Genomic DNA, 22876 nt, shown 5'->3' on the forward strand with positions numbered 1-22876 from the left:
ATTTAGGTAATTATTGCCACGACTATTTATAATTGTAGCAAAACTTAGATTTTAGCTTTATCAATTTAATTTTTGTGGCTAAGAAATTTGATGAATTTTCAGATTGCCACGAAATTTGAATATTTGTGGCTATTACTAAATAATAGCTACGAGTTTTAGATTGGTAGCTTAAATTCCGTAGCTATAAATACATTTTCTTGTAGTGAGTAACTCATCTTTTTCAAACAAATGGTACTCCGGTACTTCATCGATCACCACTACGATCTCCCAACGCATGAATGTAATTATCATTGTCCTCTAATAAACCCCCCAACTCAACTTCTTCTCCAACATCTCCACCCAAAAATGCATATTGTGATGCATCAAACAGCTCACCTTCTGTATCAATAGAAGAATAACGATAGCAAAAACAACAAAACCCCCCATTAAATAATCGAACAGTAATTTGGGCATAACACAAAACCCAGATAGAATCAAATATAAAAATAGCATAATAAAAATTCAAGAATCAGTGTAGAAAAGCAAAACTAAGACATAATGAATGAGCAAAATTTGTAGAAACTTGATATAGAGCTAGATGAGTTAACCAAGTTGATGAAATCTTTGGCATGTAATCTCTCCATTAATTAGAAACAGAAAAAAGTATAGTAAAGCTGAGCAGACATACACAAAGATGAACAAAGAAAAGTGAGATTTTTCTAGGGTTGTGAAGGATTGGGGAAGAGAGATATAGCGGTGCGTTTGTGAGTGGAAGTAAAAGATTGGTTTTGGTCTTTTGGAGGAATCAAAAGAGGAAGAAAAGGGGGCCAAATTTTCCTTTTGTTTTCTTCCCTGAAAGCGACAGTGGATTCTCATATCACATATATATTACTTGTAGTTGGATTTTGCCAGAAACAATAGTGACAATTTTTTTAATTATATAACTCATATTAATTAATATTTAATATTAATTCTTAAAGTTAAAATATAGAGGAAAGTAAAAGTCAAAATCTGCTTTTAAAGAAATGTTAGACTTATTTTATTTGTACACTTAAGTTATATGGTGTTCATCGATCTTGAGAAGGCCTATGATAAAATCTCAAAAAGTCTTGTGGCGTTGCCTAGAGGCAAGAGACGTATTGGTAGTATATATTAGAATGATAAAGGAAATGTTCAAAGGAGTTGAAATTCGGATAAGAACGGTGGGAGGAAATTCAAAGCATTTCTTGATAGAAATTGGATTACATAGTCATAGTTTGATTCTCTTTCCCTTGACGATAGATGAATTGACGCGAGACATTCAAGATAAGGTACCTTAATGATTGTTATTTGCGGATGACATACAACTGATTGATGAGACGTGCAATGGAGTTAATACTAAGTTAGAGGTGTGGAGACAAAGTTTGAAGATTAAAGGGTTCGGGTTGAGCAAGACCAAGACAAAGTATGTGGAGTTTAAATTTAGTGAGGTGATGCATGAGAAAGGCGTGAAAGTGTTCAAACTCAAATTGAAACCGATAACTTGAACCGAAATTTTTTTATTGGTTCATCGGTAATGGATTATTGGTTCACCAGTAAAAAAGTTATTGGTTCAACGACAATGGCATGGATGAGCCTTATCTTCACTGGATGGCATAAATTAGCCTAATATGAAAGTTCGCCGGCATACTTTGAATTTTTTTCCTTCTTTTTTTGTTCATTCTAGTTTTTTAGAAAATGTTTAAACGCTCATATTCGCGTTCTCGTAAAAGTAAACAGGCATATAATTAATGCATAATAAAATTTATTTAACATAGTTGCTAACCACATCCAGTGCTTTCAAAAACGTTTTAGGGGCAAATCTCGGGGTGAGGCATACCAAAAATATTGTAGTTCGCAAATTAAATGTGTAGATTCATAGGGCATAAGTCATATAATTTAGGGCATAAGCTTCGAGCGTAAAAACGTAAGTCACGGGTATAAACGTACGCAACACACACACAAACAAAACTTTATATCGTATTTTTTATTTTATGCCATAATATTATTTCAGGTTGGTGATTTTTTCTAGAATGTATAACCCAATTTCATTGAAAATTACATTACTATAAATAATTTCTTAGATAATCGTGTTTGAAATTCATAGTATAAAACTTTCATAATACTATGTTTATGTGATAACTTTACTCATTTTTTGTCATTACTCTTATACTTTGTATTGCCTACTTCTTCTTTAGAATATATAAATCAAAATCAGGGCAAATATTAATTGAGGGTGGGAAGGACTAGTAAATGTGAAGATGGATGATGATTTCATTTTAAAGATTATTTTGGCTATCATCATTTTTTGTGTTATTAGTTGTTACATTTCTCAAATACAATAATAATTATAATACAGTTTCTATTATTGGTTATTAATACATCACATAATAATTATAATTTTTTTTATATTATTGGTTATTTATTAAAATTTATTTGTATAATCATTGAAATTAAGCTCTATAGATCCATGAGACTTACATTTTGTATCTCGAGACTTACGCCTCATCCTGTGTTACATAACGTCTTGCCTTACACCCAACTTTTAAAACACTGACCACATTCTTTAAACCATTTGGTAACCAAAATCTTGACTAGTTTAAATTGACTTGGTCTTCCTATTCTTTGATGGTAGAATATTCTTTTTCAACTTATAAATTATTATAAATTAGATGTGGCTCATGCTAGAAGATATATATAACAAACAAAAGACAAATTATATCATAATGGTGATATTGACTCTTTACAATTTCACTAATTCAAATACGTTTTGATTGAATGAGTAAATTTCATCCATCAACCAACAATAATATAAACTAGGTAAACCCCTTTGAAAACAAGTGAATACATTGAATTTAATAATAAATATATCATATATCAAAGAGCACTATTCGAATTCTAACCAACAATAGTATAAACATTTTTTGCAGGTACATTTTTAAACAAGTTGAAAAGAAGATTTGAATATAAAATGATGTCGGCTAACTTTTTGAAAATTACTTTTCAATTGTTTTTTTCAAATAAAAATTGACTGTGTCAATCAATTTTTTTTATTTTCCAAACTTTAACGCAAGAAATCCATTTAACAATTGACAAATTATTCATACGATAAAATTTAATTTTGTTCCAAGAAAATAAACAAAGGCTAATTCAGTCATTTTTGAGACGCTTCAAGCCATTAAAATTTAGGAAATTTGAGTATACACACTCCTCTTTATTATTTTGTTTTGATTTCTCTTTTGGTGTGTGATATTTGTTTTGGGATCGATTCAATTATGGGATGAAAACACTTTCTATACAAAATGATTTTTTTTTTTGATTTTCTCTCCGATGTTCGATATTCATATTGGAGCTTCAATCGACTAAATTTGGATTGCTTTGCAGGATCCACATTTTTTTCCATACCCAGAGCTCAAACTCGAAACCTATGATTAAAGGTGGAGCAGTCCCGTCAACGATTTTTTCCATATCCAAAGCTCAAAATCGAAATCTATAATTAAAGGTAGAGCAATCTTACTACTGCACCGCAATAGATAAAACGATTCTATTTTTAAGAGACTAAAATTTGAGATCTTTGATTTAAGAATAAATACCACAATTTTTAACTATCCTCTTTTATTTAATAATCTCCCCTACTTTTACATGTAATAATAACAATCTATAAGTGGAATAAGAATATGCTTTACAAAAAATTCTAATTTGATCCAACATGAGTGGAATAAAATTTATGCTTCAATAATGCTGAAATAGAGTTGATGTTTAACACGTAGGCAAACAAAAAGTATGAATATGACATTCCCAATTCTAGTACTAACTTTTTCTGATTATAGAATAATCTATGAGTCAGCTTTCAAGATTGGGTTGGTGTTCCGATAGGCGAAAGGTGTTCTACTAAAAATTGATAATTTTTAAAAGTGTCTTTTTAATATAGCTTTTTAGAAAAAATGTTTTTTTTTTAAAAAAAGAAACAATTTATGGTTGATAAATTCATTTCAATTTTTGATAAACAATATGTGTTTGACTTATTTTCTTAAAAAATGCTTTTGAGAGTAAAATTACTAAAAAGTGCAAGTATCAATGTGCTTTTAATATTAAAATTATTTTATAGAGAGAACTATTTTAAACATTTAATACAGAAACTTTAATTGCATTTTTAATTTAATTAATTAAAAAAAAAAATTAAAAAATTAAAAATAAATAAATAAATAAATAAATATATATATATATATATTCAAATTTTTAATCAATAATATACATAAATAAATATTGTTGAAAAATATTTGAAAAGAGGAATTTTTTTGTTATTTGTTACCGATTTGTTTGGATTCAATCTTAGCAATTATCTCTTTTTTTTTTTGTTATAATACTTTAAAGTTTTAAAAGATTCAAATTAAAATAAAATAATATGTGGATGAAGTAAAAAAAAGTTGTTATTCGTTACTTTTTTTGGGAGGGACTAAATCTTTAAGTTTTACACATTTTTTAGTCCCCCAAAAATATTGTTGTTACTTTTATTTCTAATTCTGTAAAATAATACGAAAAATAATATATACAATATAAAGTATAGATAATAATCTAAAAACATAAATAAAAGAAAAAAACTATTATAAATAAAAATAAAAATAAAATTATTGAATGAAAATTAACCCAACTTATGAAATATATTAATTAATTAATAAGAGATATATTGATAAATATGTATATATGTAAGGAATATTTTAGTCTTAAAAAAGGCCAAACACATATGCAGACCCTTAAACTTGTCTCTAAATTTCATTTTGGCACTCCACTCAACCTTGTTCCATTTTAACCCTTTAACTCCATTTTTTATGTTTCATTTTGGCACTTCTAAGTGATGTGGCGGAGTGTGTGCATCACACTTTCTCTAAGAGAGTGAAAGATAAAAAAAAAAGTATTTTTTTTTAAAATAATAAAAAATTAACCCTTGAACTCTATTTTTTTTTATGTACCATTTAAACACAAAATATTATTTTTATGATTTCTTTATTTCTATATATGCTCTTCAACTGCAATTTTGCATTTTAGAAAACTCTGTTCATTCGTTAGTTATGGTGAAAAAATCAAATTGACGGATGATCATTGATTTTTTTTTAAAAAAAGTAACAATGTTTCATTTTAAAAATCAACGTCATATCTAATCTATTTGGACTTAACTCAAATACCAGCTTTCTAATTTTCCATTCAACTAAATACGAGTAAAAAAAAAAACTCATGTTCATTGCTAATTAATAACGCTATAAAAAATGTTGAAACTCGATAGACTTCAATGGGTTGTCATTGATTTTTCTTAAGAAAGAAAATCGACGCACTTTCATTGCTTATTTTTCACGCAAAATACAGGGAAATTTTCAAAAAGAAATTGTTACTTTTTTTATAAAAAAATCAATGATCATCCGTCAATTTGAATTTTTTACAATAACTAACGGATGAACGACGATTTTTAAAATGCAAAATTGCAGTGGAAGAGCATATATAAAAATAAAGAAATCATAAAAATAATATTTTGTGTTTAAATGGTACATAAATAAAATAGAGTTGAATGGTTAATCTTTTATTATTTTTTAAAAAATATTTTTTTTGGTTTTTTTCACTCTCTCAGAAAAAGTGTGATGCACACACTCTGCCACATCACTTAGAAGTGCCAAAATGAAACATAAAAATTGGAGTTAAAGGGTTAAAATGGAACAAGGTTGAGTTGGAGTGTCAAAATGAAATTTCCCTTACAAAAATATTGTTCTGCTTATGCTTTTGTTTTTTTAAAAAAAAACATAAATTGTTAACTTCTTTCCAACAGCAGAAAAATTATTTTTGCTTCCCTTTAAAAGCAGTTTTAAGGATTTGTCAAAACACTCAATTCCTCAAAAAAAGTGTTTTTTTTCTAATAAAAAAAATAAAAAATTTGGCCTCCAACAGGCTACAGCCATGCCAAACATGCTCTAAATGGGACGCTCTTTACAAAATTTGGCCACTTATTTGGCCCTAATTTTCTTACCATATTTGAAATTTTAATTTTACATTGCAATCTTTTATATCATGACTAGTATTAAAATTCCGTTTTATCTTTTTTATTTTTATTTCTTTCCTATAAGAATTAATATATTGACAAAAGTACCCTTTAAATATTAAACTCACGCAAGAGTCATCAACATTTAACACCTGAATTTTTTTCCAAGAAAATTACTTTTTCTCCGTTTGCTTCCCTACCAAAATTCTTAAAGCATTATTTTCTTCTTCAATTTCCTTTGGTTGAAGTTTCTTAAAGCACGGCTCATCAAGTAAATACAAATCATTTCTACCTCTATTATTGTATGGGTCAAAATCCGATGTTGACGTCCCAACGTATTAAAAGGTGACATGTGACATTCAGAGTTTAGCACGCCTTGAATCGTACCCCAGGAGACCCAAAAGAATACTTTAATTTATTTCGAAATCAAATCATGTCTTCCTTCTACAAACTGAGCAGTATAAACAATATTATACATATGATTTTGTTATGTGCATGCCATGCTCTGTAGTCATCAATTTACAGTATGCAGTATTTTTGCTGGTGAATGGGCTTAGAAAAAAAGCCAATGCTTCTTTCTGGGAACTCTAACTGGAGCTTCTGAAAGTAACAAGTAAATGTGTTGTCAGTATAGCTGACCCAAATTTCTCAACTACTGCGCAACAGCAAAAACAATAATGCACTTACCTCCAATTTCGTATAACGAATTGTAGTGAACTTCACTCCAGAAACTCAGCCACAGTTCTGAAAATCGACAACAAGTCAAAAGTTTTGTACCTTCAGGAGATTAAACATGTTGACGGCCTATACAAATTGATAAATTTCTAGATCAAGACAACATTGTTCATCAGCACAACACGATACATCTACTATCTAGTGATTTGGAATTTATTTACTTATCAAGACAAGGTTACTTTGTTGATGACAGTGGTATCCAGGCTAGCTTGAGCGCACCTTGACTAATTTCTTGGGGTATCTGCTACCTCCCACTAGCATAGATATAAGTAACTCTATCCACCGAAAAAATCACCTTACGAATTTCAAAAATAAAAAATAAAAACTCACCTAGTGTTTTTGTCTTCACTATCTCTGAACCACTAGACCACACCGTTGGGTGTCAGACAAGGTTAATCTTATCAGGTTTAACTTAGTCTTTCCTAAGATAACCGTGAACCTATGTGTTTGTCTATACAAATAGAGTCAGTAGGACTTAATAAAAAAAATGATTCAATATCTTGGGGAAACAATTCAGCATATCATCAAAACGAGAACAATAAAACAGGAGCGACCCACTGATGTTACTTTTTTCCGCATAGGATCAAGTTTACAGTTCGTAACAAATAAAGCTTAACCAGTGCTTGCATTATCAAATTGTGTCTCATGTGATCCTCGACTTCTGGAAGTTGCTCTAATTTAGTACTTAACAGTTACTTAGTAACATTTCAATTTGGGATGATACTTGTCCCAAGTAAAAACAGCAAGTACTATTTTATTTAAATTGTGGATTTGATATCACAACTCATGATCTTAGTATTGTTTAGTAATTTTCAGGTCTCTTTTTTGTATTTTTGAGTTTTAATAATTTAAGCAGGAAATTTAAGAATTAATGAAATAATTGTCACAAGTATTGATTGGACCATGATCATTAGGTAACAGAAAGGATGTACATACCCCTAGAAGGTTGTATGTCCTTGGGAAGGATATCAATGTAGCCATTGTCCCGGAAAGAGGTCACCAAACATATTTTCACCCCAAACTGCAAATAAAATCCAAGAAATTACATAGAATTAGAAGACAGCAACATCAATCACCTAACAACAGGAAGAAAAGAAAAGAAATGCAGACAAAAACGTATGGATGAAAGGGTTATTAACTTGCTTTCATGCTTTTAAGTTGCTTTCATGTCTGATGCTATATTGAACTTCAATCGGCAACAGTGGATCTAATTTATTTGAATTCTTCCCCTTCACCAGTAAGAAAAAAGAGGCAGAAGATATTGTTTCTTTAAACAGTTTCTCTTCTTTATACTTTTCGCTAAATATTAACAAGTACTAAATCTCATCTTCTTTAGTTTCAGTGACACAATAACACGATAAATGAGCCAGAATTGCTGGTTTTGTTCTCATTTTCTGATTTCCATAAAATTGCTGTTGCCTTTTGGAACAAATATGGCTTTACTTCTTGAAGTTAATAAAACAGAAATAAAACACAAGGGGATCCCAATCCAAACTCACTTTGTGATACAGATTATCTTTCAAAGACCTATTTGATGTCTTAAACAATTGTATGCCTTCTAAAGTCTAATGTAAATTGACAAGATGTGACAGGCCAAATTTAACTCTTCCCCACTTCTGCTCTAAAACCTACACTTACTTTTCAGTAACATACATGCAACACAGGTATACCACATAAAAAGAAGATCAGGTTAAACAAATGAGATGGTGCCCGTGTTGCAAGGAAGTGAGAGGTACTACTAGAAACGTTCATGTTGAGATGATCAGGTTATTTGCTGTGACAGTTTCGGTCAAGAATAAAACTCCACAACTCATAGTCAAAGAGTTCTAAGTAGGACCTTCTTAATTCACTAGTTTTTTCTCTTAACAAAAAGAACTTTCATGAAAGCCAAATGGTAAAGGTTAACAGTTCAACCATGGTGAAGCTTTCAGAATTGGTCTACACTCATAACTTTTGATGCTACCATATTATATACCAACACCAACGTAAATTTCACTTCCTAAAATCTTTTAACTTTTCCACAGGAAACTTTTCCACTATGTATATTATGCACGGATAGGATGCTACTAACAAGGTTACTTCATTGCTTTTTTCTTATTTAACAAACTCAGATTTTCAATGCATCAATTTTTCTGTCCAGGGCTCCAGGCAATACTTCTTTACTGACAGTATAATTTGTTGGCTTTATCTTGTATGCAATGTTCCAAATCACAATGTGTCAAAATATTGCATAAGTACATCCTCATTTTTCTTCTGTGCTACCTCAACAGTGCCATTGAATCTTAGTTCAAATGCTGTATTACATACTCATAAGGATACCATATATATGCCTCCAATGCCTGTTAAGACACAAAAGAGAAACTTTCAACTTACTCTATCAGCAGCTGCTTGTAGAGTGACATGATCTCCCCATTCTCCCAACCTGGTTAGAATGAGAATATGTTGGTTATATTGAGATTTCTCGCTATAAGCACAGAAAATTGACCAGACAGCTTACCTCTTCATCTTCTTCAAGTACCTTTTGTATTTCATGGGTACATAACCTTCATATAACTTTCTAAACTGCTTTAGCTGAAATGAATTGACAACTAGGATAAGAAACATGTAGGACAAAAACTAGATATAGATATAGCGTCAAACTCAAGCAAGTAGAGGATTGTATTAATGTTACTAGATCCAGAAATTAGGTCAAGCAATTGAGCTGATGAGTCTCAGATAAAAACCGAGAAATTGTTTCTTTGTTATTATGCACAAGTCACCCAGGAGGAGCAAAATGAAAGTTTGACCAGAAATGTCACACTCTGAATCTATGATATTACAATAGTTGTTCTTAGCCTACTCTTTTCCCAAAAGAATAAAAAGGTCAATCCTTTTTCTTGGCCTACTTTAGTTAACAGTCTGTAAGTCCTCAGGCAAATTATCCAATCGATAGTTGTTTGAATTTAATAGTACCAGGTACAGAATGTGGCAATCTTAGGTGCACACAATCCTCAAACATAAGCATTATGTAATTTTCAACTCTTCACATATCCTGTTTCCCAATGATGAGAAGAAAATATTAGAAACATGCAACTATACCTGTTTAACAACCTCCTTCCTTACATGCTTATGATACTCTGGATTATGATACAACTGATCTGAAAGGGCTCGAAACTACAATAAACCAAGTAGACAGTCACAAACCAGGTTCAAATTGCCTGTAAATTAATAAGTAGCATGCGGGTCTGAAGTGCAACGAAAGCTTGTCGACCAGTCAAAAGAGACCAACCTGGCAATTCCCATCCCCTTCTATTTGCATTTCAAATAGACCATATGTCGCCAACCTGAATCAAAGATAAACATAGGATCAGAGTTGTCAAAAGGAAAACTGTAGAAAAGCATCAACAAGTTGTCACCTTTTAAGTGCAAAGTGCAATTAAAGTGTGGGTTCAGCTATGTTTAAAGGTTCTAATGAAGGGACAGTATATATATATGTTACACACACAGACTCACATATCTGTAGAGTGAAAAAAGAACTTATGAGCACAAAAAGTGATAATCTGGACAAATAATTGAAATAGTATAATTGTGTGAAATATATGACGTAAAAAATCATGTCAATCAAGTTCATAAACTAATTTAGCGTGATTTTGATAGAAAGATACAGTTTTAAGCTTTTAGTGATTAGTTTTCTTATAGTATATTTCTAATTTCTATTTTCCTTTTGATAGGAAAGCACAAAAATGGCTCCATCCTAGCTTTGGTTTTACAGTTTTTTTTATCTTGCTACCAACTGCCTATTTTATTCATCTTTCCAGAAAGACCTTACAGATGAGTGGATGGAATTGTACTGTGAACCAACTCCCTTATCTACCCTGAAAGATAGTTGCAGCTATCTTTGTTGCAAAGAACATGTTTTTACAATAGAAATAAAATAAAAAGACTTTGATCACGAGACAATTATTGTTAGAGCAGGATATTAAGTAATCCAGTAATTTATATCTATATAGAAGAAATAAAATAGGGTTAAGGATCAAAACTGATATATGTTGGATTCACAAAAGTAAGCCAACCAAAGGCCTCAAGCTGAACAATTGTGGCATGATCAGTATAGTGATAAATAACCTGCTGGAGAGTCTTCCGTGGTCTAGCGTAGCATCATTTGGGTCAGGTATCTCCCCAATTACCCGTGGAGTGTGCTGCCAGGAAAGTAAGACTGTAAATAGAATGCAGAGATAGTACAGCGCAGGTTTCCATGGGATAAAGCTCATAAAGTATTATACTAAAATGCAAACTAAGGACACATACACATATTCATTCAACTTTTGCTAGAGTTTGCAGAAAATAAGAAACAAATGTAAATTTATACGCTTGTTCATAAAAAAGTAAAAAGTTTCCCTGGATTTGACATCTTCTATAGATCATAGCAGACAGTAGAAGTTATCAGGGACGAATGTATAGCTAAAATATGGGGCAGGTGAACCCGTGGTCTATCCATAAAACTAGGTATTTTATGTATGTCTTTTCTAAAATTGATATAATATTATCTGCCGTCACCCATGCTACAAGAAGGCTAAATGGTACACTTGGTCGGATTTAGGATCAATTTCCACTTAATAAATTTTTACCTTCCGCCCATGTTCTAAAAATCCTAGATTCGCATTTAGAAGTTACAAACAAATCTCTACATAAACCCTCTATATGGCAAGATAGTGACTCCATGATCATCAAATCAGAAAACCTCAGTGAAATTACTTGCTTTCTAGTACTAAAACAAAAATATAATCATACCGGTATTGAATCCAAATGAGAAAGTCTCTTCCCAAGCTTGCCACCATACTTTCTAGCATTTTCTTCTTCTTCAGCTAAAATAGTAGCAATGGCATGATCATCCTCAGTACCCTGCTGTGAATTGCTATTCAAACTAGATGCAGAACTCGAACTTGCTCTTGAATTCCCATAGTATTCATTCATATTATATCAAACAACTTCTAACAAACAGAAAAATTCCTATTAATAAACATCATCCAACCAAATAAACCCTTAAAAATAGAATCTTTAAAAGTGTTTGTAAGGTTCGAATCAGATAACTGTCAGCATATATACGCAAAATAAAAGACACCCATTACTTTACTCAATATACCCATATAAAAAAATCAAGAAAAGAACATTAAAAGATCCAAAATCAAGAAAAGAAAAGAGAGATACCTGTAAATGGAAGATAGCGAAAAAGGGAAAGATTTTTGTTTGGAAAATAAAAAAAAGAAGCAGTTGTTGAAATGAAAGAGTAAACGTCATATTTGTTTGAAGAGATTGAATGTTTGGGTAAACAAACAACAGCCAAAGGGAAACGGAAGCGTGTGTGGGCTTAGCTATGGAAGCTTCTTTCTTTATCAAACTCTGACTTTTACTTGCATAAACCTGGCTACTAACTACTGCTTATAATTTAATTAGGCTTTATAGCTATAATTTATTAATTATGATTTGTAGCTACATGTTAGGAGATGCAGGCGAGTGAGAGAGGGCAATAAGTTGTATAATTCGCATCTCGTTTGTATAATTCGCAGGTACGTTGGTATAGTTTGTGTGTATTTATATAATTGAGTAATACAAATTTCGGAATTATACAAATATGATAAAACTCGATATAATAAATTTAGGCAAACATAAACATCTGAACTTTAAAGAGTTATAAAATTATATTATACAAATTATATTATACAAAATTCGAAAACTACATGTTTATACAAACTTTAAAAATTTATACAAAAAGATTGAATGTATCTGGTGATAAAACTGAAAAATCAAAGGAAATCTCTATCATATACAAATACAAACCATCATACACAAATATAAATCAAACAAAGAATTGTTAGTTGGAATTAGACAAACATGACGAATTATACAAACGTGACTAATTATACAAACTTGAACCCAACTCACGTAATTAGCAGTTAATGTTAGTCACGAATGGTAATTATTCCAAATTGTAGCTATGATGTCTAATTAAGTAGTATAAGTTTATTTTTATTTTTTGTTATATCCAACGTAATTTTGGACAATATTTAGAAATTATTTCGAATAAATCTTTATGTGTCAAACCATTTATAATTTGATATATTGTGTTAATTAAGTAGATGTTTGATCACATTTTTATTTTATTGTGAAATTTAAAAAAAAAGTATTTTTATTTTTAAAGTGCAAATAATACATTTGAAAATTGAAGTTATATTTGACCATAAATATAAATTGGAGTTATTTTTTATTTTTAATGAGTAATTTGAAGTAAAAAGAAAATGAAGACATTTTTTTGTTATTCTATTTTTTAAAAAAATCAAGTTGAATTTCGAAAATAGACCTTTAAACATATTTTTCAAAATTCAACTCAAAAAAAGAGTAAAAAAGCTTCATAATCAAATGCCATAATATAAGAAGTTGGTAATGAATGGTCATATTTGTTAGAATATGCACATCGAAAGCAGTATTCAAGATCACAATTTATATTACAACTAAACAACATAATCTGAACATTTATAGAAGAATACTAACTTGTTGAAGCTTTTGTACTAATTGCTTAAAACACATAGATCCAGGACTCCAACCTTCTTACTACTTCCTGATTAATCAACACTTATATCGTCAAGTGAATATTTTGTTCTCTGAAAAGGTGTATCTTCTCTAAAGGAAAATCAATCCTTTTTTATACATGATTTTCAATTGAAAAAAATTCAAAAAATTTGAGCAAATAGGCCTCCATTAAAGCATAAACGTTTCTATCTTCAAGGTGAAATTATGACTGAAAATGTTTTTGTCTTTTAAGACAAACGTTTCACCATTAAACCTTTCCTTCAATAGATAAAAATCCTTTTATATTTTTTTAGAACACCAGTAAATAAAATATACTTCTTCTTAATTTATCACACATTTTTCCTTTATTAAAAATTAATTAATTAAATTAGGCATAGTAGGAGTAAGGACCACAAATTTATTGTTTAAGACTTTCAATTATGATATTGATTCGAAATTAGTGAATTGCCATATCACAATAAGCTACAAGAAATTCTATTAAAATCTTGTAATTGCACTCCTTGATTCAACTTCATAATTTAATATTGCATTTTATGTTTTCAATGTTTAAAAAAGAAATATAAGAGACGTATTTTATAAAAAAAAATTGATATAACTTAATTTTTAATGAAAAATCAATTTTATATACATAAGAGTCACCACTTAATTTTAAAGAAAAATCAAGAGAACTTTAAAATTTTCAAAAAATTTAAACAGAATAAAATCAATTGAAATAAGGGGGTTGGGGGTTCAAATTTACACTCCGAGAAGGGTTTAAGCATTTGAAATGTACGCTAACGCACGATTGACCTATGACTTGGCTAAAATTTGACTAACTTTGAAATATATTAAGTTATAAATAAATAAAAAGCTATTTCAAAATATTATTTGAAAAGAACAAGCTTGAAATAATTTTTCTAAGGAAACAATTATTTACATCGATAAATAACTAAGTAAACAATCAAACAAATAAAATCAAACATAAAAAGGAAAAAAGACCTTCTCTTGGAAATTTAATTAAATTAAATCAAATCAAAATAAAGGTTAGTTAATACAATAAACAAATAAAGATGAGAGAATACACTCAAATTTGGGCTTTGACCCATTTAAATCACAACAAGCTGCTGAACATATTTTTGGGCTTTTTGACCCATTTTTTCGCCTGGACCTGCTGGAATTACTTTTGGGCTTGGGCCCATTTTTGCCTTTGAAAGTCTGTGTATACCACAGTATATAGGCTATATTTAATCCTTTTTCCTGTACATCAGACTGTATACCAAGTATATACAGTCTAATCCAGCTTCTAAACACCTGTTTTCCTTATTTAGACCTGTATATCAGTATAGACACCTGTATACAATCCATTTTGGACTTTTCGAGGCCTGTAATTTCAATTTCCTGCCTGTATTTGCTGCCTTTAACCTGTTCATCAGCTTCCTTTGCTTCACATATTAGTCTATTGGGACTCAAATTTAAGTATGACTCGAGAGAGGAAAAGAATTGGGCCTTCAAAGCCCCCTTCGAAGATGCAAGGGGAAAAAAGAGCCCGCAATGGACTCAAATGGAGTTTTTCTCATTCAAACGAAGTAAAGAAAAAAAGGGGTTAATACATAATCCAACTTGAGATGAATACAACAAGAGTGAACTGATCAAAAAAAAATGCACTAACTCAAGAGAGTATCAATAAACAAATAATCCTACTAAAGTATTTTATGCAAAGATACATTGAGCACTAACAACTTTAAAGGAGTAATTCATAGGGCAAACTACATAAATTCCACTGGTTTAGGTCATAATTACTAAGATTTTCGATAGTCTCAAATATTACTTCACCTATCATATTTCGTGCTTAGGATACATGAGTCTGAATTCGCGAGATACATGTATCTGACAAATTTTAAAATCGAGATACATATTTTATTTCTTTAAATTAATTGGTTGTAACTGATTTCCTTAATTAGATGAGTTATTGAGGCTTTTCAAAATACATGGACAATTGATTCTGAAAATTTAAATTAATTAAATTCCTTAATTTAAGGCAAAAATCAAGGATTATATCTATGTTTAATTAATTTCATTTTATTATATTATTAATAAAAGACAAAAACATGTATATCTTTGTAATGTAATTTGATTAGTTTCATTTTATTACACTTAAAATAATAAATTCATTAAATTGATGTATCTATATGTTGATGTATATCTTTGTCATGTAATTTGATTAGTTTCATTTTATTACACTTAAAATAATAAATTCATTAATTTGATGTATCTATTATCAACATATAATGTATCCAACTAACTAAACACTTAGATACATGGGTATCATGCAAGTACATTCATATGTATCATAGAAGTATCTAGTATTAATTTCATGTATTTATTTATATGATCTAATATTAATTTTATGTATATGTTTATATGATCTAATATTAATTTCATGTATCTATTTATATGATCTAATATTATTTCATGTATCTCTATGTGTATAATTTGATGTATCAGGTTTGATACGTTATATCCAAAAACATGTATCTTAGATAAATATGAAAATAGTTAGATACATTGTAATAGCACAACAAATATATACATGGGTGAATCTATGTGGACGGGTGGGGGTGCCACAGCACCCAGTGATCTCGAAAAAAACTTTATATATATATGTATGTATAATAATTCAATATATATTAACTTTGCCACCAACTAATTGTAATGTTGAACAGTTCAATCGGCAAAGGAGAGAGCCTGCCACACACCCAACGTGGGTTTGAACCTCGCTGCTAGCACCTATTTTTGGCTTGCTCGTGACCCTTTTTTTCTTTTCTTTTCCTTTCTTTTTTGTCTTTTTTCATTAATGTGTAAAGGCCTTTAATTTTGTTTTCTTCCATGCATGTTTATTTATTTACTATTCTTTATTAATTCAAATTGACTCCTTTTCACAATTAATTTTTTTTTTTTTTTTACTTTCTCTTTCACTAATTATTAATCTCCTGATTTTAGTGTTACTTGTTTATTCTTTATCAATTAATGAGTATTGAATTATGAACGTCAAATAAATATTATTAAGAATATATTTAAGTAGCAGTTTTTAAAAAATATAAGTTTTAAAAATGATGAATATTATTATTAGAGTGTTTTTTTTTTAATTTAAAGGTTCTTTCGATCTTCATCGACGTTCTTCCTAAGTAAGATGACTAGGCTGAAATTACATTTTTATTCTTTCCCTACTATATATGTCCAAAAACACATAAATTCAATGGAATATGGATATATTAATTTAATACTATTAGATGGTTTAAACAAGCTCAAATTTTAATGTGAAATTTTTTTCCCTCAAAGTTTCAGCGAATAATTATCTAATTCCAAAAAGGAAATAAAAATTGAAATGTTTAGTTATCTCTAATCTCGGAATATCAAAAAGAAAATATTACTAACATGCATGTTTTATCGATTTGTTTATAAAAATCGAAAAAGATTAATAACCCGAATTTGTAATCCAAAATTAAAGTAACCGATTCTTTTATCTTGAACGATGTGACACCTACGACCTCCAAATCCTAGATCCGCTTCTGAATATATATGATAATATTAAGATACATGATAGAAGACCATATACATATGACAAGACTCGGATATAAGAATATGCATGACATAATTATGTTGCTAGCCATTGAGATCAAATCATGAATTTGCGAGACTAATCATACTATGAGACATGAATGCCTATATGAATAGGTTCATATCATGAGTCTGATAATCATAAGAGAAAAGACATAAAGACACAATCAAAGTTGTCCCGTATTTGCATAAAGACACCTTAACTTTCAAAGTGTCCTATCACCCCACAAAACTATTTAATATCGTTGTAAATGGGCCATTTTGACCCATTCCCTCGTCTGGGTTGTTACCACGCACATGAGGCACGTCATTTCGTGTTTTCACTGTCATGGACCAATTTAAAAGTGCCATGTGTCATTTTCTTTCTTTATTATTAATTATATAATCAATTTATGTCATCTTCCCCAATTTTAAACCCAAAATAGCCCTAATTTTTTGATTTCATGGTTTTTTCCATAGCAAGATCAACCTGTAACAACGAAAAACTATAATATCCTAACAATATCTTAACAATGGCAACAATAGGAGGTCGATTCCAACACTTTTACAAGAAGATTTTAATAATCCCTAAAATCATAATAATCGGAAAAAGAGAAGATTTTTATCATATGATGTAGAGCCCTAACATGTTAGACCTTCAATCTCCAAGAATCTTCACCAAGACACACAAACAACAAGATTATCAACAACAACACAACGAGAAAACTTTTCTATTTCTTTAGATTTTAGGGAAAGTTGAGAAATAAGAAAAGAAAAGGAGAAATGACTTTCTTCAAAGAACAGGGTCGGGTCGGGTCTTTTCTCATCATAGGGAGTGCGCAACACGCGCCACTAAATAGACGAGGGAATGGGTCAAAATGGCCCATTTACAAAGATATTAAATAGTTCTGTGGTGTGATAGTACACTTTGAAAGTTAAGGTGTCTTTATGAAAATATGGGACAACTTTGATGGTGTATTTATGTCTTTACTCTAATCATAATTTTATGGAGTAAGATTGAGATCAATGGGCTAAAGTCTTTACCCCTCATTCTGGAAATTGAGCATAGATGTGAATCTTTTTGAAGTGTATGTGCATAAGTCATGAACACAATTATGATATAAAAGACATCAACATGATGTTGTAACAACTGACTTTGAAGAATGCACTACAATATGAATGGATCGATATACCACTTTAACTCTTCCTGAACACATTACTACTATCTGATTCTCAACACTTGACTTGGTTTCTTATCTTATCATCTCCCTCTTAGGTTTGAAACTAACAGTTTAAATCAATGGATCTATTCCATCATCTCTAAACTGGTTTACATTCGCTTTACTCTATTACTCAGGAAAGGCTTATCTCATCGCTACTGAACTATCCATATGCGGGTACTAAGATTCTTCTCTTAACCTCTTCTCATTGGCTTATAAGGTCACTTCATCTAAATCTTAAGGAAAAATAATGCTTACATTAGCCTATTCCATATTGATAGCTTAAATAAATTATCTAGGCACACATGAAAAATCATAAACTTAATTGGAACCTCGACTGGCTACATACGGTATCACCTTAATGTTCTTGCTAATATAATGACTTAGTCATACTTCATTTTTCTCATCTAAGTGCAATAACATCACACTTGAACCGTTCACATGCATTGCAACTAACATCTTCAGATCTCAAAACTAATATCATCACCCTCATGTTGCCATCCTTTTTTTCACGACACTCATCTCAAATTTAAGCTTCGTGTCTAGTATTAAACACAATTATCAATATAATATCTCACATACTATATTAACTTATGAATACTAGAAAAAATTAAGAAACACTCGTCCACTAAGATCTCATGACAAGTAGGCAATCTTTATCTCTCAGTCTGCCTATTTACAGATTACTGTCACATTCCATTTCACAACTTAAGTACTATATACCCATTCACTATACAACATTTCCTAATTAGTTCTATAACGCTTCGAATATCATGGACTCTCCCTTAAAAATCATAAGCCTAGGTTAGATCTATCACCTTATGACTACGTACTCTGCTATTTTATTCAACACTTTACTTGGTCTTCACTAACAGGATGACACATCGACATAAACTCCCTCCTGGTTAAAGTATACTCTAACTCATCTATACTAGTAATTTTACTCAACCTTCTATCATGAAATCTACACAAACTCATCACTTCTTAGTCTACCCATTAGGGAAAACTCCTCATTAATAACTTATTGGTGCATGACTAGAACAACATAATTTGCCTCATCACTATCTTCCTTTCTTAGTTTTTCTCGAAGTCCAAGGTGTTACATGAAATTTGTATTGTTTCCCATATCACGTCTAGGGAATATAGTCTTGAATCATAACAATTTTGATGAACTAAATATTTTTTCTTAATTTTGTCTAAAATTAAGCTTAAATTACCATATCTAATTAGCACAAATTCTTATCACATGAAATTATAAATGAAATTAAAATTTAATAAATATAATTTTTAAAATAACTAAAGGAATTGTTAATCTCCAAGTGAATATTACAAAACTGTAGCCAAATCTTTCAATTCAATAGGCTACTCTAAGAAGATACCTATAAACGAGAAAGTTACGTCAATCGAAACTTGAGCTTGTAAGTTGTACAAATCTATAACTATTTATACTAAAGAGGTTATATATTGACAAACTCATAAAAATGCCATGGATATTTTATTTTGATAACCTGACCTAATTCGTTCTGTCCGGTCTAATCTAATCCAATTCGATTTTTTTTCTTCTGAAAAGAGAATTAAATTAAGATAATGAAGATTTTGAAAAGAACAAGAAAATGTTACTAAGTAATGGCTTAATCTCTCCTTTTAAAATCGGTCTTTACCTCAGATTGAAAAGAATGTAACAATCAACCAAAAAGGACAGGAAAAGAAAAACCAAAGGTGACTGATCTTACATTAACACACAAAGAAAGACAATTTGTGATGTTGCACTCAGTTTTCTTGAGAGACGAAGTCGATTTAGGGTTATTTTGAGTTGGTAGCAAATTCAGTATATTCCGCTGCAAGTTTAAGGTACACATACCTTTGTTTTTGCTCCGAATTTCTTACAATATTATTTTATAAAATATCAAATCACTGATATCTATTTATTTAATATTTATTTATTCTCCAATCAAATTTCCTTCTTATTAAATAATATATTTTAAAAATCATCTAATAATCAGGTTGTTATATATGATTTTTAAAAAATAATTATTAACTTGTGAACAAGATATGTCCAGTAATACGTCACTAAATTATATCAATTATATAGTAAAATAAAAAAAGGTATTACACATGATATTTCTTAAAATAATAATATATTCTGTGATTTTATTACAGCAATTAGTGTTGATGGTGACGTAGGGGTGTGCATTCGGTTTTTCGATTTGGTTTTACACTATTCGGTTTGGATTTTCGGTTTTTGGTTTTGTAAAAGTGTAACCCAATCCAATTCAAAATAAATTTGATTTGGTTTGGTTTTCCTCTATTCGGTTCGACTTTTTTTTCGGTTTGGTTATTTGGTTATGTCAATAATTAATAACATAAATAACCAAAGTAATAATATTTAATCCCTTAAATATTCTTTCTAATATAAATCATAAGTAAAACTTAAAACACAATACTTATAAGTATACCTATTATAGATGTAATTCAAACATAAAATATAAACATAATCATCATGAAAGACAATAACCAAAAAGGGACAAAAGTGGTTAACTCCAACTTAATTCTAAACATAAACATTATATATATATATATATAAAATTCGGTTTTTTTTTGGTTTTTTGGTTTTTATATTTTAAAATCCGAAACCAAACCAAAAAACCAAACAAAGTAATTTATTAATCCAAAACCAATCCGAAAAACCAATCCAAACAAAAATTCGATTTGATTTGGTTTGATTATTCGATTTAATCCGAATAGTGCACACCCCTATGGTGACGTACAAAAGAGTTGGGATTGTTATTTCCTCATCTACCTTTTTTGTATGCTTTCACCATTTTTATTTTTTTTACGATAAATACAAAAGACATTGGAGCTTTTCCCCCCTACATTAATTAGTATTTATTTAATCATAGACATAGTAGGTGAGATTGGATATTTTTTATTGGACTCTTTCATTTGTATTTTGTAATACATTAATTAATGATTATGAAAAATGTCCCTATCGTTAATTAACATGGTAAAAATGCTCTGAATTTTAGTAATGCTTACGTCAGTAATGTTGGTAGTACTACTTAATAGTTATGTTGACATTGTTTCTTATATATTGTTTGGTTTGATGTATTAGAAATAGAGAGTGGTATTGAATTATTGACAATTTTAAAAACATCCATTATTTGACTAACTAAACATAAATACACTCCTGATCTTGTAATATTAGTGAAATACACCCGTAAATTCTCGCCACATTTAAAGGTGTTTTCAACACTTTCACGGCTTTTTATTTAAAGTTCATGCTCCTACGAGAGTTTGAGATCACTTGTTATGTCATGTGGCAGATCGGAGGTGTATGTAAGTCTAATTAGTCAAGTAGATAAGTGTTTTTAAGACTGTCAATAGTTCAGAGATGAAACTAATAATTTGCACCAAGTTCAAGGGTGTTTTTGTAACTCCTCTCATTTGAAATAACAAGTATGGCATAGAGGGATAATTATATGATTAGTCAATCTACGGTATATGTTGAAATCTTTTGCATTACTAATACATGAAAATCTATGATATAAGTAACGGAGAAGGGCCTAAAATGTCCCTCAACAATTTGAATTGGTAAAAAACTACCCTCCATTCATCTTTGGGCCTCCAAATACCACGTCAACCTTTTGGCTCAAAAATACTCTTATGTCTAACGGATCATACTCATAAGGTGGATGGAAGACAATATTGTACCAAATCTCATAGTTAAGGGCATTTTTTTCCGTTAAAATAATTTGAAATTACTTAATATATAAGCTCACATGATTGACTTAGTAGGCGTTTGGCCATGCGGTACTATATCACGATATGAAATGTGAGATGGAATCAGCATTTGTACATGCGATTTCATGTTGATTCCATCTCATGATTCCATATCATAAGATGAAATTCCATATTATACAAAAAACATGATATGTGAATTCCATATCATGATTTGAGATTTTTAATTACAAAACTTGATCCATAAATTTATATTTTGTTAAATCAACCTCACACTTATATTTACTAACCATTTATTTCATATGTAAATAAAATTTATAATCGCATCATTACTTTTTTAAATTCATTATTCTCACCAACATAAAATTTATTATTACTTTAAATTTGATGAATATAAATGTTAAGTAGGAATTGATTTGGTGAATATAAATAAGAACGGAAGGAGTAATACTTTTTTGTTTTTTTCATAATAAAAAAAAACTTCTCTTTCGGCTACATATGAAAATGTTTAAAGCAATTTAATATGAAAAAGGACAAAATTGGTGATGTATGTTAAATAATCACTACTTCCAATATGTTTGATTTTAGTATGAAATTAATGCACTAAAAATGTGTAATTGCACACAAGTGAAACAAGACATAGCCATTATGATATTGACACACAAGTGAAAATTGTCATAGTTTGTGCAGTGTAACATAATTATTTGCGAGAATATCAAAGGAGTGATGAAATTTTTATGGTCTATAAACATGAAAATATAGTTGCGAATGATATTGACCAACAAATGACTCAAAGTAACAATGTTGGTTCGTCTTCTCGGTCATATGATCGAGAAATGCAAGTTCAGCGTGAGGAGATTGTTCGTACTATGTAGGAGAATATATTAAAAGCTAGTACACTGCGATTCATGATTTTTTTATTGAATTAAAGTTTGATCAATTAAAGTTAGATGAAACAGTTACTTAAGTGGAGAACAAATAGTTTTGTAATAATTTATTATGCAAATTTTATAAATTT

At 29.8% G+C, this 22876-nt stretch overlaps 1 protein-coding gene across 2 annotated transcripts in view; it reads right to left on the reverse strand.

The window, feature by feature from the left end:
- Nucleotides 1–6455: 6455 nt before the first annotated feature.
- The window catches only part of LOC125876257 (OVARIAN TUMOR DOMAIN-containing deubiquitinating enzyme 11-like), a 752025-nt gene continuing 735604 nt past the window's right edge, over nucleotides 6456–22876 (reverse strand). Inside the window, exons 2-11 of one of the 2 annotated variants that reach the window (XM_049557389.1) lie at nucleotides 11945–11969; nucleotides 11528–11724; nucleotides 10862–10935; nucleotides 10026–10080; nucleotides 9836–9910; nucleotides 9255–9328; nucleotides 9131–9179; nucleotides 7694–7778; nucleotides 6710–6766; nucleotides 6456–6622 (exon numbers count right to left, since the gene is read on the reverse strand). In XM_049557389.1, coding sequence (XP_049413346.1) covers nucleotides 6576–6622; nucleotides 6710–6766; nucleotides 7694–7778; nucleotides 9131–9179; nucleotides 9255–9328; nucleotides 9836–9910; nucleotides 10026–10080; nucleotides 10862–10935; nucleotides 11528–11710 — 699 coding nt within the window. In that variant the 5' untranslated portion in view covers nucleotides 11711–11724; nucleotides 11945–11969 and the 3' untranslated portion in view covers nucleotides 6456–6575. Of the gene's footprint in view, nucleotides 6623–6709; nucleotides 6767–7693; nucleotides 7779–9130; nucleotides 9180–9254; nucleotides 9329–9835; nucleotides 9911–10025; nucleotides 10081–10861; nucleotides 10936–11527; nucleotides 11728–11944; nucleotides 11976–22876 lie in introns of those variants that run through there. The other variant, XM_049557390.1, reaches the window with a different exon arrangement.

This window comes from Solanum stenotomum, chromosome 9 (genome assembly GCF_019186545.1).
Source record: "Solanum stenotomum isolate F172 chromosome 9, ASM1918654v1, whole genome shotgun sequence".
NCBI lineage: Eukaryota > Viridiplantae > Streptophyta > Magnoliopsida > Solanales > Solanaceae > Solanum > Solanum stenotomum.